At 36.3% G+C, this 15,443-nt stretch overlaps 1 protein-coding gene across 9 annotated transcripts in view; it reads left to right on the top strand.

Annotated features, from left to right (window-relative positions):
• Positions 1–15,443, top strand: part of TUT4 (terminal uridylyl transferase 4) — a 163,916-nt gene that overhangs the window by 144,715 nt on the left and 3,758 nt on the right. For 5 of the 9 annotated variants that reach the window (XM_070405128.1, XM_070405127.1, XM_070405125.1 and 2 more), the window contains 5 exons: positions 6,173–6,288; positions 7,150–7,373; positions 8,366–8,466; positions 11,606–12,053; positions 14,168–14,326. In XM_070405128.1, the coding sequence (XP_070261229.1) occupies positions 6,173–6,288; positions 7,150–7,373; positions 8,366–8,466; positions 11,606–12,053; positions 14,168–14,326 (1,048 nt within the window). The remainder of the gene's footprint in view (positions 1–6,172; positions 6,289–7,149; positions 7,374–8,365; positions 8,467–11,605; positions 12,054–14,167; positions 14,327–15,443) is intronic. The other 4 variants (XM_070405129.1, XM_070405132.1, XM_070405130.1 and 1 more) reach the window with 2 other exon arrangements.

Genomic DNA, 15,443 nt, shown 5'->3' with positions numbered 1-15,443 from the left:
TTTTTTAATAGTACAAGAACCTACTCTTATTTCTAAGTTGGTGTTAGACATAGGGACAGAGAAAATTGCACTTATCATAGTCCATAATAAGATACCCATTTGCTAAATTTTGTTTATCTATTTGTTTATTTGTTAAATTCTATCTTCCCACTAGACTATATTTCCATGAGGACGGTCCATATCCATAAAATTTACCATCATAGCTCCAGTGCCTATCATAGTGTCTGACAAAAAGCATGTATCAAATAAGCATTTGTTGAATGACTAGGGGAGGATAGTGAAGACTCAGAATCCTTAAATTTTGAATTTGTGGTGCTACCCACTGCAACTCTTTATCTCTTGAAATATTTATGAAAATATAAACAGAGAGGACAACACCAAAAAATACTGTATTTGCTGAGGCGCTTCTAATTTTGATGTAGCATTAGTAAGCTGAATTAGATAGCATGGATTAAGAGGATTCCTTTTGCCTGAACCTGGGTAGCATAGTATCCGCCATTCCTCTTGATCTCACTTTGGTTTGTTTGTTTGTTTTTTAGAGATCGAAGTACTTCCTAACTCATTTTTTTTTTTAAATTGACTTTAAAAAGAGGAAGGGGGTTATGGGAAGGAGAGAAATAAAGAGAGAAAGAGAAACATCAGTGTGAGTGAGAAACATCAATCAGTTGCCTACTGTAGGGCTCCGACTGGGGATCGAACTGGGTATGTGCCCTGACTGGGAATTGAACCTGCCACCTTTTGGTATACAGGGCAATGTTCCAACCAACTGAGCCGAGGCGATCTCACCCTGGTTTTTGTTTGCTTTCCAATGGAAGAGATCTTAGTTTCACAGAAAAAGAAACTCCCAAGAGAAGTAATCTCAAGAGAGAAACCATGTTTCTACTATTCATAATGAATATCCTTGATCTTGTTCAGTCCACTTTTAGGACTTTTTCTTAGGGGTATTGGATGAGGAAAGCAGAGAAGTCTGAGCTTTTTTCCCCTAGGGCATTGGTTCTTAGACCTGTTTGTTTTTTTCTTTTTCTTTTGTTTGTTTTTTCTTTCAGAGTGGAAGAGGGAGAGAGAGAAAATGAGAGAGAAAGAAACATCAATGATGAAGAGAATAATTGATTGGCTGCTTCCTGCACACCCCACACTGGGGATCGAGCCTGCAACCCGGGCATGTGCCCTTGATTGGAATCGAACCCGGGACCCATCAGTCTGCAGGCCAACACTCTATCCACTGAGCCATACAAGCTGAGGCTCAGACAATTTTTTTTTTGTTTTACCTCTTGGGGTAAAAATGATTACAAGGGAGAGACGAAAAATGACAAAGTTTGAAAGAATACAAGAGTCATACATGAACAAAATATCTAATAAAAGGGAAATCCAATAAGTTTATTAAAATACTAGAGGCCCACCGTGCGAAATCGCAGGAGACCCAGTGTCAAGTCCCTGCCCATCCGCACATGCAGCCCCGCCCACCTGCGTGCACCATGCACGCAGTCCTGCCCACCTTGAAGACAGTTGTGGACGAGATAAGAATAGTTTCCTGCCCTAACCTTCCTTCTCAGGAGCACTTAAATTGACCTTCATTGGAAGATGAGAATTGAACAGAGCAACACTTACTTGTTCCCATGAAGAAATCATATGGCGTTAAGCAGGTGCCTTTTGGCATTTGGTTGTGACGGCGTGATGGCCACGGGGTTTTTTATAATAGAGATTAATTAAAACAATAAATGAAAAGCATAGTTAATATAATGTACTGATAAGGCATTTTACCTGAAAATTATGGAAATTCCAACTATTAGTGTGAACACATGCACATCTTTAGTGGGAACCTAGCAATTTCATGCATTCAGACTTTTTAGAATAAGTAAATAAATAAATTAGAGTCCTTAGTAAACTGGAAATGTGCTCATTTTAGTCTGTGATAACAAAGTGTCAGTAACTCTTAATAACGCAATATGTTATAAGTAGTCCTAATAAATATTAGCGTCTGTGATTTTGACTCATTTGGTGTAAGGGCCAGACATCAGTTTGGGGCCTATCAATAGAGGCCTATGGATCTGCTAACCATTTTGTTGTTGTTGTTAATCCTCACCCGAGGATATTTTCTCCATTGATTTTAGAGAGTGGAATGGAGGGAAGAAGTGGGAGAGAGAAAGAGAAACATCTATGTGAAAGAGATACATCGACTGGTTGCTTCCCGTTCGCACCCCAACTGGGGTTGGGGGTCGAAACTGCAACCCAGGTTTGTGTTGTGACCAGGAATCGAACCCACAACCTTTTGGTATGAGGGCTGACGCTCTAACCATTAAGCAGCACCCACCGGCCAGGGCTGCTAACCATTTTTTTATCTTCTTTATTCTGTTTTAAAGGACAATACGTAGTATTCTGTAGCTTGGATCTATCAGTTTAATATTTTTCTTTGATGGACATTAAGTTGTTTTTATTATATCAGTATTATAACGGATATTATAACAAATATCCTTGTTTAATAGTCTTTCATGCTTATATTTTCCATAGTAAAGTTTATTCTTTCAATAGATGTTGATTGAATTTCTACTTTATAACTGTTTTTCTGCTATGTACAAGGATTATAACAGCATACAAAATAGATGTGTCTCATTTCTTAAACACTAGTGAAAATGAAGACAACTATATTTTCTTTCACCTTTCTTGCTCACTTAAATATTTCTACTTCAACTATTCTACGTCATTAGGTCCTCTGGTATATTGACCCATTTTCTCTCATTCTGTCAGTTTTCTGTCTTCATTTTTCTCCCCTTTTAACTTATATTCCTGGTCTACTTTTTGGCATATACTTTAAATTCCTTTGTTCCATTGTCCTTTTGCACCTGATGTGTTCAACCTGACATGAATTTAACCATCCACCATCTGTCTTTGCTGGACTGCTAAGCACTGGTGGAAAAAAGTCATAAACTTAGGAAGTTTTACTTATATAATAAATTATAAATTAATGTTCACCACTCTCACCTGGACTTCTGATATTATCTGACTTTTAAATTTTATTTTATATTTCAAGGATAGTTGGCATTTAGTATTATCTTGTATTAGTTTCAAGTGTACAGCATAGTGGTTAGATAATCATATACTTTACAAAGTGATACCCCTGATATTTCAAGTACTCAACTGGCACCATATGTAGTTATTGTAGTATTATTGACTATATTCCCTATGCTGTACTTTTACATCCTCATGACATTTTGTAACCGCCAATTTGTACTTCTTAATCCATTCACCTTTTTTACCCAGTTCCCCAATCTCCCTTCCCTCTGGCAACCATCATTCTGTTCTCTGTGTCTATGAGTCTGTTTCTGTTCTGTTCGTTCGTTTTGTTCTTTAGATTCCAGATATAAATGAAATCATATCATGTCTTTCTCTCTCTGACTTATTTCACTTAGCATAATATCCTCCAGGTCCATCCATGCTGTCACAAATGGTAAGATTTCATTCTTTGTTTGGCATTATCTGACATTCTTATTAGATTTCTTTAGTTACCTGTATTTCCTATTCAATAAGAACTATTTGAAATTTCATTTATTTTACTCAAAAGTCAATACCCATTGCATTTTGTCCCACCTTTCACCTCTGCCATTTTCACTCTTAGATGTTTTCCCTCTGAGACAAAAAGTATCAGAGCAATTCCTTCAACAGTTGGCTACCAGATCTGTAATTCTGCCTGCACCTGCAGATCTCTCTCCTTTATCAGAGACTGGTCCTTCCATATGCACTTCCATAGATCCATTTATTATTCTCTTGAGTATTCAGCCTCTTTATCTGTGAAGATATTTTCAAAGATGAAATACATAAAATGTAATTGCAGATTAGCATTTTACAAGGGGGTGGGGAACCTTTTTTCTGCCAAGGACCATTTGGATATTTATAACATAATTCGAGAGCCATACAAAATTATCAACTTAAAAATTATCCTGATATATTTGGTCAAGCATTTAATTAACTCACCCCTAATGTCTTGGCAGGGCCTGACCAAATGATTTCCGTGGCCTTATATGGCCTACGGGCCAGACGTTCCCCACACCTGATTTAATAGATGAACATTTGCCATTGATTTTAATTATAGGGAATACTAACTGTAAACTTCAACTAAGAGAAATGTCTCTTTCTGAGGGACATTAGTTAATTAGTAAACTTGTATTACAAAAAATTCTATTCAATTAGTATATTTTGCAATTTTTTAATATAATTTTTGAGGAAATTTGCTTTCTCTTTTGTTATGTAAGCACCTAACCTACATACTATCTTCAATTTTGCCACAACATCTAAAATATTTACCATCTGGCTCTTTATAGAAAAAGTTGCTGACCCCAGGTCTAGGTCACCTTACCTGGGTGGATTAAAGAGATTCAGGAATAGAATGGATGCAATTTGGTGATTAACTACAGGTTATGGTGCAGGAGAAGAAGTTGAGGATGACTCCTAGGTTTCTGCCTTAGGCAACTGAGTGAATTGAGAAAGGCCTTCATTTTGTCCTGGAAAAAAATATGATGATTTTATTTAGCTACATTGGTTTCATCAGTAGTAAATGTGAGGAATTTTTAAAAATACTGCTTTATTGAAATATAATTCACATTCTGTATAATTCATCCATATAAAGTGAGCAATACAGTGTTTTTTGGTATACTTGCAGGATTGTGCAACTGCCACCACAATCTAATTTTAGAACATTTTCATCCTCTCTCAAGGAAACTCCTGTTCCCATTAATACTCAATCCCCATTCGTTCTCTCTCCCACTCCTCAAACCACTAATCTACTTTTTGTTTCTGTAAATTTGTTTATCGTGTATATTTCATATAAACGGAATCATAGAATGTGTAGCCTTTTGTTACTGACTTCTTTCATTTAGTGTAATCTCTTTAGCGCTTCTTCATGTTGTAGCATGTATCAAAATTTCATTCCTTCATTCCTTTTTATGATTGAATGGATATATATCGCATTTTATGCATCCATTCACTTGTTGACCATTTGTGTATTTTATAGTTTTTGGCAATTATGAGTAACACTGCTGTGAATACTTCTGTACAAATTTTTGTCTGGATGGATGTTTTCATTTTAGGGGTATGCATATACCTAACAGTGGACTTACTGGGTCGTTTTGACAAATTTATGTTAACTTTTCTTAGGAGCTGCCAAACTGTTTTATAAAGCAGCTGTGCTATTTTATGTTTCCACCATCAATATATGTGTGTTCTAGTTTTTCTGCATCCTCACCAATACTTACTATTGTGAGTATGTCTCCTACTTTTATCCTTGACTTTAGATAGATTTGACGAACACCAAGGAGATATCTTTTCTTGCTTTCCAGAGATGTGTGTACTGTCAGAACAAGCTAGTCTTTGTGATAGTGCCAAATGGAGCTAAAGCTTAAGGTACTCTCATAAAACAAAAGTGAGCTTCGTTCACCCAGCCAGTGAGCATCGACCCATGCACCAAGAGGTCACCAGTTCGATGGTTCCTGATCAGGACACATGACTTAGGTTATGGGCTTGATCCCCAGCTGGGGGCATGCAGGAGGCAGCAGATCGATGTTGATATTTTCTCTCATTGATGATTCTCTCTCTCTCTTTGTTCCCCTTCCTCTTTCTCTAAAATTAATTTTAAAAATACTAAAAACATCAAAAGATTTTCTTATTTACATAGAGCTCTTTTATACAGAGAATAATTCCTTTCCAGAAGTAGCCTGCTATAGCAATAAGCATGAGCTTTGGAGTCAAATAGACTTAGCTTTAAATCCTTTCTTTATCTGCTACTTATCAGCTTTTTTACTATGGGCAAATGACTTTTCTGAAGCTAAGTTTCCTCAAGTATGAAATAAAAATGAATATAGTATCTACTATATTGAGATATTATGCAGAGATGCTGCAGATGAATGAGAAAACTGTGTGGATGTAAAGTGTTTGGTACTGTTAGCAACTGAGATATTGATGGTGATAATTCTGAATCTCATTTTTTTTAGTTTTTGTTTTTGGTGTTTTCATTTTGTTTCCTAGGAATCTCATTTTTACATCATTTTAATTGCAGTGAAATATTTGTTATTATTTATTTTATTTTTTTTAAAAACCACTTTTGCGTCTTGGTCTCCTTTCCATTTGTTTTAAAAAGTTTATAGTGATTTTTTTTTCTGATAAAGTTGTATTTTCTCCCTAGGAGTACTTCTTTGATTCCAGAGTATTAACAGATGGAGAACTGGCTCCCAATGATCGATGTTGCCGTGTTTGTGGAAAAATAGGCCACTACATGAAAGACTGTCCTAAAAGGAGAAGGTTGGCAAATGATTTTGTATCAATGTTACAGGGAAATTAAAGTTAAGGTCAATTGTAGCTATAACTGTGTTCAGATATCTTTAAGTGAGAAAGTTCAGGGCTTTATTTGTGGTACCATGGTGTCTCATAATGTTCATTCATTTATTTAATGTTTTGTTTTTTTTAATTGAATAAGCATTTATTGACACCTACTGTATGTTGGGAACTGTGCTAAGAGCCAAGAAAAAAAAAAGACCAAGCCATGGGATTCTGGCTGAGGACCTCACAGTCTTACTGATAATTAAAATATAATTAACTGAATTTTTTAGGTATATGCTGTGAGGTATATGACATTTACTTTAAGGAATATGCATTTTATGTACCCCTTAAAAATATAACTATGAAAAATACTTTCCTGCATTATATATATGTACTGTGTTTAATAGGCCAGGAAAATCCCTTCTTTAGTTATTAGCATGTTTTTCCTAATTATAAAGGCTTAGCACTTCAGGGAGAACAGGCTCTCTAGTTTTTATCACTGCTATTTTATTTGCTAAGTTTAGGCAAGATACTTATCTTCCCTAAACCCCAGTTTCTTCCCCTGTAAAATGAAGATAATAAATACCAATATCTAAGGATTGTTACAAGATTAAACTTAGATGTTTTAAAAATGTTTTTAATTTGATATTTTATTATAAAGTACTGGAATACCCAGTTTTTGCCATATGAGTAGGTGTGCTATAAATGTGAGTTCCTTTGCCTTCAAAAAGATGCATGAATAATGGGCATGTTAGTTCTTTTAATTGTGAGCCTCTTGTATAGTTTAGTTGTTCTGTGACTCCCTCAGTTTACAAGTCCCTAGCCCCACATTATTGGTATCAGCAGTTTACTGTTTAGAGTAAAGAAGAAAGACAGTGAAGAAGAGAAGGAAGGGAATGAAGAAGAGAAAGATTCTCGAGACCTTCTGGACCCTCGAGACCTCCATGAAACTCGAGACTTCAGAGAACCACGAGACCTCAGATGTTTCATATGTGGAGATGCGGGACATGTAAGAAGGGAGTGCCCAGAGGTCAAGCTGGCCCGTCAGAGGAATAGCAGTGTGGCAGGTAAATAGAAAAGATGAATAGTTTCTGGTGGAAATGGAGTAATTTATATTGATGTCATTCTAAGGACTCTAATTCTTCTCTGTTCCAAACCTAGCTGTATGATATTGGACCTTATGATTTCTTAAAAAGATAAAATTTAGACAGGCTTTTATCTTGAATGAACAATATTTGGATATGTTCACTTTCTAGGTCTTAGCAGTCTGTTGTATTCAGTCAATTCCCTCTAAGTATTCTTTAGATTTTAGTCACACTCTATTTCTCTCAATATAAAAGTTAACAGCCCAGCTGGTGTGGCTCAGTGGTTGAGTGTTGACCCATGAACCAGGGGTTACAATTTGATTCCCGGTCAGGGCAAATGCTTGTGAGCTTGATCTCTTGTAGGTGGGCATGCAGGAGGCAGCCAATTGATATTTCTCATCATTGATGTTTGTATCTTTCCCTCTCCCTTCCTTCGTCTCTCTGAATTATAAAAAAAAAAAGTTAACAGAAGTTAACTCTCTCGCGCCCCTCCCCCCTCAAATTAATGAGAAGTTTTCTTCTGGGAAAATATACATATATATATATATGAGAAATTATATCTCTTCCCACTGCTGTTATAAGAGAGAGAGAGGGAGATCTGTTCTTTTCATATTTCATAAGGAATTTTAAGAATTAAAAACCCAAATGAGAGTGTATTGAAAAAAAAATAAAATATTTTAGAAGTGATGATTTTCAATTATTCAGATTCTTACTACAGAAGGTAATTTCTCAAATAAATATATTGTCTCCTTAAGAAAAACAGTGTGACATTTGTTCTGGTTTCTAGGACCATTGTATTTTCTAATGATCAGGATTGAAAAATGGCTTTAAAAAATAGTTGTTGTAAGTCCTTCGCTAACATTTCATAGTTTAAAAGTCCAAGTTTATAAAAATCTTAGACTTGAGACTCTTATAGATTGTCATTTCTCTGCTATTTTCTTTCTTTTGATTTTCTTTCTAATGTTTTCTCTTAGCAGCCCAGCTGGTTCGCAACCTTGTAAATGCCCAACAAGTGGCTAATTCATCCCAGCAACAGGGTGATCAATCCATGAGGACTAGGCAGTCCTCAGAATGTGTAAGTACTCTGCCTGCAAAGGGGTTAGTCTTGGCCGGGAGATAGTACTATTTTGGCTGGGTGACAGTGTTGATCTTTCCAGACTGGTAAATGCAATCTTCCAGATTACATGGTGCTTTTTGGAGGGTCCTTGCTAAGCATATGAAGTGGAAAGGAGCATTATTTTGGGGGTAATGCAGATTTGTGTTTATACCTATGAGCAAGCTCCTTAACTTCATTGAGCCTGCTTCCTTATTTGTAAAATAAGATAACTACCTAATAAGGTTGTTGGTTAGATTAAAATAAGTTAATGACGTTGAAGTTGCAGGTTTTGCCCAGTGTAAAGATATCTGTACCATTAATAAAAATAGACAAAAAAATTGAGCTATATTAGGGGTTTGGTATGTTGGAGCAATGCACACATGGCATTTCACTTGCTTGAAACTTTTGTTTGTCATCTTATAGCTGTTATGGATACCTAGTAAAATATACCCTGTAAACGACAGAGCATTGAATTAGAATTCAGATTCACAGGTTTTATATTAACTTTGTTGAGTTACTCTTAACCTTTGTCTGAATCTGTATTCACCTTGCACTTCTTATATTAATTCGATATTAATTGAATGTTTATTATAAACCTGACATTGTGCTTTAGTGCTTCACACTTATCAAATTTAATACTTTCAGTGGCCATGTGAAATGGTAGGTAATTAGTATTGTCAAATGTTACAAATTGGGAAGCTGAGAACAAGAAATTAAAAGATTCAAACCCAGGTCTATGTAGTTTCAAAGCTGTTAACTCTTAAATATGTTAAAGTTGATGTGATCTGCATTTTAGAAAAAATAGAACATTTGAAAACTAGTAATAGGGAGAGTCTTGGAAGAACATTTAGGAGCCCACTAAAATGTATCTACTATCCTGAATTTGGTGTTTATGTTTTCTACATGTATTGTTTAATTTTCACAAAAACTTTTGAGGTAGATTGTTATTATTTATATTTTATTTTATTATTTTTTAAATATATTTTATTGATTTTTTACACAGAGGAAGGGAGAGGGATAGAGAGCCAGAAACATCGATGAGAGAGAAACATTTTTTTTTTAATTCTATTTTATTGATTTTTTTACAGAGAGGAAGGGAGAGGGAGGGATAGAGAGTTAGAAACATCGATGGGAGAGAAACACCGATCAGCTGCCTCCTGCACACCTCCTACTGGGTGTGTGCCCGCAACCAAGGTACATGCCCTTGACCGGAATCGAACCTGGGACCCTTCAGTCCGCAGGCCGACGCTCTATCCACTGAGCCAAACCGGTTAGGGCTGTTATTTATATTTTAGAGGTGAAGAAACTGAGGTTTGAGTTTCTTGCCTGAGGTCAACAGATACTTGGAACCAGAACTTAAACCCTCAAGCTATCTCCAAAACCTATGCTCTAAGCCACTTTCCTATACTGTCTCTAATTTTCATTCTCTGCTTCTAGCACTTACTTTTCTGTCAGCTGAGATTTGGGAAGAGTCTAATGGATGTTACTCTTCTGATGTCTCACAAAGCACTTCAACCTCAACATGTCTAGAATGTAGCTTATGTTCTTTCCAACTCCCCTCTTTCTCTTATGTTCTCCATTTCATTAAATGATCCCTCTATCTAGTTTCCAGAACTACTCCCTGCCACTCAACCCTCACATCCAATTAGTCACCAAGTTCTAGTATTTGTGCATATTAAAATAATCAGCTCTCCGTGGCCAGGTGGCTCAGTTGGTTGGAGCGTCATCCTGTATACCAAAAAGGTAGCAGGTTTAATTGCCTGTCAGGGTACATACCTAGGTTGTGGGTTGGATCCCCAGTTGGGGCACATGTGGGAAGCAACTGATCAATGTTTCTCTCTCCTCACATTGATGTCTGTCTGTCTCTGTCTCTCTCTCTCTCCCTCCCTCCCTCCTTCTTTTCCTCCTTCTCTCTTTCTCTCCCTCCCTCTACCCCTCTTCTCCTCTCTCCTTCTCTCAAAATCAATTAAAAATCATATCCTCGTGTGAGGATTTAAAAAAAAAAAGTTGGCTCAGCCATTTGCTTCCCTCTGTCCCTATATTGTATTTCCTTGGCATAGGCTACCATCATCTCAGGACTTCTGTATTTATTATAGCAGCTTTTTAAACAGTCTCAACAGTCTTTTATTTAAAATATTCTCTATTCATTCCTATTGAGCCAGAACATTTTTTCTAAAATGCAGATTGATCATGTTTCTGATGTGTTTGAAACCCTTCAGTGGTTTCCCAATGCCCTCAGGATGGAGTCTAAACTATAGCACCTATAGGAACGAACCTTCATTATTTACCCCTATGTAGTTCTTCAGTCTCAGATCTGCCATTCCCCTTCCCTTATAATAAACTTCTTTTAGGTTCCAATTACTTGAAAAGCCACATGTTTTTGTGCTTACAGATTTCAGTCATGTTGTTCCCTCTGCTGAAACACTCTATTCCTACCCTTTTAAATCAGATGGGTTTCTACTTACCCTGGAGTCTCAGCTTAGGGTCATTTTCGCTGTGAAGCTTTCCGTGGTTTCCTCTTTCTTCCATCTTACCTTCCCTCTTCTTCCAAAGTTGGTTTAGGTGTCACTCTGTGATTTCAGTATACACTGTACACTATTACATTCTTTTTCATAGTAATAATTGTACTTTGTTGTGATTGCTTATGTAATCGTGATCTGCTCCTTCTCCTTTCCCCACAAATTTTAAGCTCCATGAGAGCATACCTATGAGTATTGTATTTTTAATTTCTGAACAATGCTTAGTATATAATTGTTGACACTTAGTAAATACTTGTTGAAGGACGGAATGAAAGTGACTGTGAGATATTTAGATGTAAGTTTCTAGTTACAATTGGAAATGTGAGTTCTACATGATGAGAATGATTTCTGGGTTCTCCTTTGGGCAGTAAAAAGGTTTATGAGGTAATACCTGTAGGAGGGTGGGTTTGAGAACCTTGTGAAAAATTCCACCTTTATGTAATCTGGGATTCTGCTATTTGTTATGTACATCATAGAGCTCTGTTTTTTAATGTTCTAATGAAATAACTCCATAATTTTCTATTTTGATAATCTCTGCTTTTATAAAATTAAGATGTTTATAATTAATTTAAAAATGTATCTTTTTTTTTCCTTTGCAGTCTGATTCACCATCTTATTCTCCCCAGCCCCAACCATTTCCACAGAACTCTTCCCAATCAGCTGCCATTACCCAGGCTTCATCCCAGCCAGGATCCCAACCCAAACTTGGCCCACCACAGCAGGGAGCCCAGCCCCCCCATCAGGTCCAGATGCCTATATATAACTTTCCCCAGTCACCACCAGCTCAGTATTCTCCCATGCACAATATGGGATTGTTGCCAATGCATCCCCTCCAGATCCCTGCCCCATCCTGGCCTATCCATGGCCCAGTGCTCCACTCTGCACCAGGCAGTGCCCCCAGCAATATTGGCCTGAACGATCCCAGCATCATCTTTGCACAGCCTGCTGCCAGACCTGTGGCAATCCCGAACGCCTCTCATGATGGACACTGGCCTCGTACTGTGGCTCCAAATTCCCTGGTGAACAATGGTGCAGTGGGGAATTCGGGTAACCCTTTTTTTCTTCTTTTGTGTCTGTCTGTCTGTCTGTCTGTCGAAAAGTTTGGGTGATTAGTATTACTGGTTGAACTTGGGGAAATAAATGTGAAGAAAAGGATGACAAGCAATATTTGTGGAGGGACCATTTATTATGTGTCATTGGGCAGTTGCTTAATTTCTTTGTGCATTGGTTTCATCTGTAAAATAGGGATTGAATAGTATCTAACTCACAGAAATGTTATGAATACTAAATGTAATATATAATATACATAAATGTTAGCTTTTTCGTATTTGAAATTTTGACTGCACCACTGCTTTGTGTATGTATTATTAGCACTTATTTTACAGTTGAAGAAATTGAAGGGTTAAGTAACTTAACTATCATGCTATCATAATAAATCATAGTAGATCCAAGATTTAATCCAATTTTTTTCTTCAAACCTGTGTTCTTTGCCCTAGATTCTTACTATCTCCCAATAAGAAGCAAATCTTTGGAAAGAAAGAGATATTGGTAGCATTTTGTAGCATTAAAATATTTTTTTCTGATATTTAAGTAATAGATATTCATTATAGGACATTTGAAAAAGAAAATCATTCATAATCTTAATTCCTATATATAATTGCTAAGTAATATTTTGGTTTATTGCCACCCATTCATTTTCTAATACTTGCATATTTATAAATAGTTCATATATGCCATAAGTCTAGTTTTGTATCCAGCTTTTTAGTAATAATTTTTATTTTAAAAATTATTATGGAAAATTTGAAATGTACACAAAAGGAGAGAGTAAAATATAATGAATTCTCCCTACCCCTGTAGCAGCTTTAATAGTTACCAACATTTGCTGTTCTTTTATCTGACCCCTTCTTGCCATTAAAAAAATTGGGGGCTTGATTATTTAATCAAATATGAGACATTGTATCAAATTTTCTTGTAAACTTTATCTCTTAAAAACAATCAAGACCATACCCAGGATTATCTAATACCCAGCCCTTGTTCCTTTTCCCCTATTTCTCTAAAATTATTACTTTTTACTTATTTGAATCGATATTCAAGCAAAGCTCATTCATTGTATGCAGCTAGTATGGGTTTTAGTTTTCTTGCTCCCTACTCCTCCATAGACTATATCTCCTAATTTGAGTCTCTGATAGGATATTTAATGAATAAGGGTAGTGTCTTTCAATTATTTCTTGCCTCATTGTGACGCTAAATGAGAAAAACCACCAATAATAATGCAGAAGATACAGGGGATACTACACTTAAAGATCATCTCAAAGGGAAGTAGATTGGTGGGTATAATTTGCCAGAGAAAGTATAGGAGTCATATTTTTTTGAGTGCCTACTTATATACCAGAATTTGTACAAGCCACTTTTATTTTTGTTATCTGATTTAATGCTCACAACAACCTGAGGTTCATAATTGAGCCTTAGTAATTTTTGTAACTATGATTTGAACTTATTAGATCTGTTGGCTCTAAAACCCTAGTTCTCAAGTATTATACAACAGTGCCTCAGCTTCTAATAAATAGAACCGCTTTTCAGGCCAAGATATAATTAGGATAGTTGGTATTGTCTTTGGATAAATTGTAAACTCCTCAATGATGTACTAAGGTTTTATTGAAGTACAAATCCTACCTACCTATTCGGCCTTTTCTGTTACCACTTCCTCCCTTTACCCCTATTTCTATTTTGTCAGTTATTTTGAAGCTTCCCAAATTTACTGTGCTTTTCTGCATTCTGACTTTTAAACATGCTATTCCTTTTGTCTAAAATGCCATCCTTGCCCCATTTTACATAACCTGTTCCTTGTAGTTTAAAACTTAATTTTAGTCAGTTATCTTAGGGAAAACTTTATCCTTGAACAACTTGGTTAGCCCTCTCTTTGAACACTTTCTAGTGATATTATAGCAATTGCAACATATTATTGCAAACATATTCTATATGTCTCCTGTATGAGTAAATTGAGCACAATGACAGTGTTTGATTTTTTAAAAAAAATGTTTTGGTATCCTTTGCATTTAGCATAGTTCTTGCCAGTCATAGGTATTCTTTGTGGAATGAAGAACCATATGAGTGAACAAACTGATGTTTTAAAATGTCTTTTCTTTCTTATTGAAATGCAGAACCAGGCTTTCCAGGACTAAATCCTCCAATTCCTTGGGAACATGCACCACGCCCCCATTTTCCTCTTGTCCCAGCTTCGTGGCCTTATGGTTTGCATCAAAACTTCATGCATCAGGGAAATGCCAGATTTCAGCCCAACAAACCTTTCTATACTCAAGGTACTGTTGCTTACCAATTTATTAATGTGCTGGGTGGGTTCTGGGACAAGGAGCCTTTGTGAAGGTCAGGATCTGGGAGTGAGAATTCATGCATTCAGTAAACATTTGAGAAAACATACTGTTTGTCAGACTATGATAGGTGCTTATTGCTCAAGCAAGAATTAAATAAGACTCCCATACTTAATGCATACCGGTATTTTATTAGGAGAGCTGGACATGTAAAATAGAAAAGGATAGGAACGTAGAGGAATCATATAACGTTGCTTTAGCAGTGAGAGCAGAATATGGGCACCAGGGATCAAATCACACAAGATTTTTATATTTGAACTGGATCTTGAAAGAGGTACAGGATTTTTTTTTTCCTAGATATTTTCTAGAGATTAGAGAGGAGTGTTTTTAGCTGAGGGAATAATATATGCAAAATTTCTGAGTCCTGCCTGGCATGAGGAAAAAAGAGAAAATAATAGGACTAGAGGATGAGGTAAATGGGAAAGACTGTATAGGTGAAGAGACTAGAGAAGGTAGACTGGGGCCATATCATGAGAGTTTGGACTCAGTTTATTCGGAAGTCAGGATCTGATAGAAATTTCTGTTTTTTAAAATATATTTTTATTGATTTCAGAGAGGAAGGGGAGAGCAAGAGAGAGATAGAAACATCAATGATGAGAGAGAATCACTGATGGGCTGCCCCCTGCATGCTCCCACCGGGGATTGAGCCTGCAACCCGGGCATGTACCCTGACTGGGAATTGAACTATGACCTTTCTGATTCATAGGTCAGTGCTCAACCACTGAGCCACACTGGCTGGGCTCTAATAGAAGTTTTTGAGTTGAGCAGTGACATGGTCAGATTTGATTAGTAAAACTAAGATTTGAATGACATTAGAATTCATTATATTCTCTTGGTACTAATGTACCAGTAATGGCTTTAATCCAAGTAATGAATATTACAAACTAAGGAGAAAGCCAAGGAACTTGGATTTTATCTAGCCTACTTGCCTCAGAGGTATCTCAATCCTAGTAGGGAATGTTCAGCTCTTTGTTAAGCTAGTTCAAAAAACTAGAATCAGAGTTATTACAGTTAAACTTAGGAGTTCAAGAAATTAAAGAAATATACT

Source organism: Myotis yumanensis, unplaced genomic scaffold (assembly GCF_028538775.1).
Source record: "Myotis yumanensis isolate MYYU_CA2020_CCGP unplaced genomic scaffold, mMyoYum1.0.hap1 SCAF_2, whole genome shotgun sequence".
Classification (NCBI taxonomy): Eukaryota; Metazoa; Chordata; class Mammalia; order Chiroptera; family Vespertilionidae; genus Myotis; species Myotis yumanensis.
Note: the sequence above shows the minus strand (reverse complement) of the source record. Positions and strands in the feature narration are given on the sequence as shown.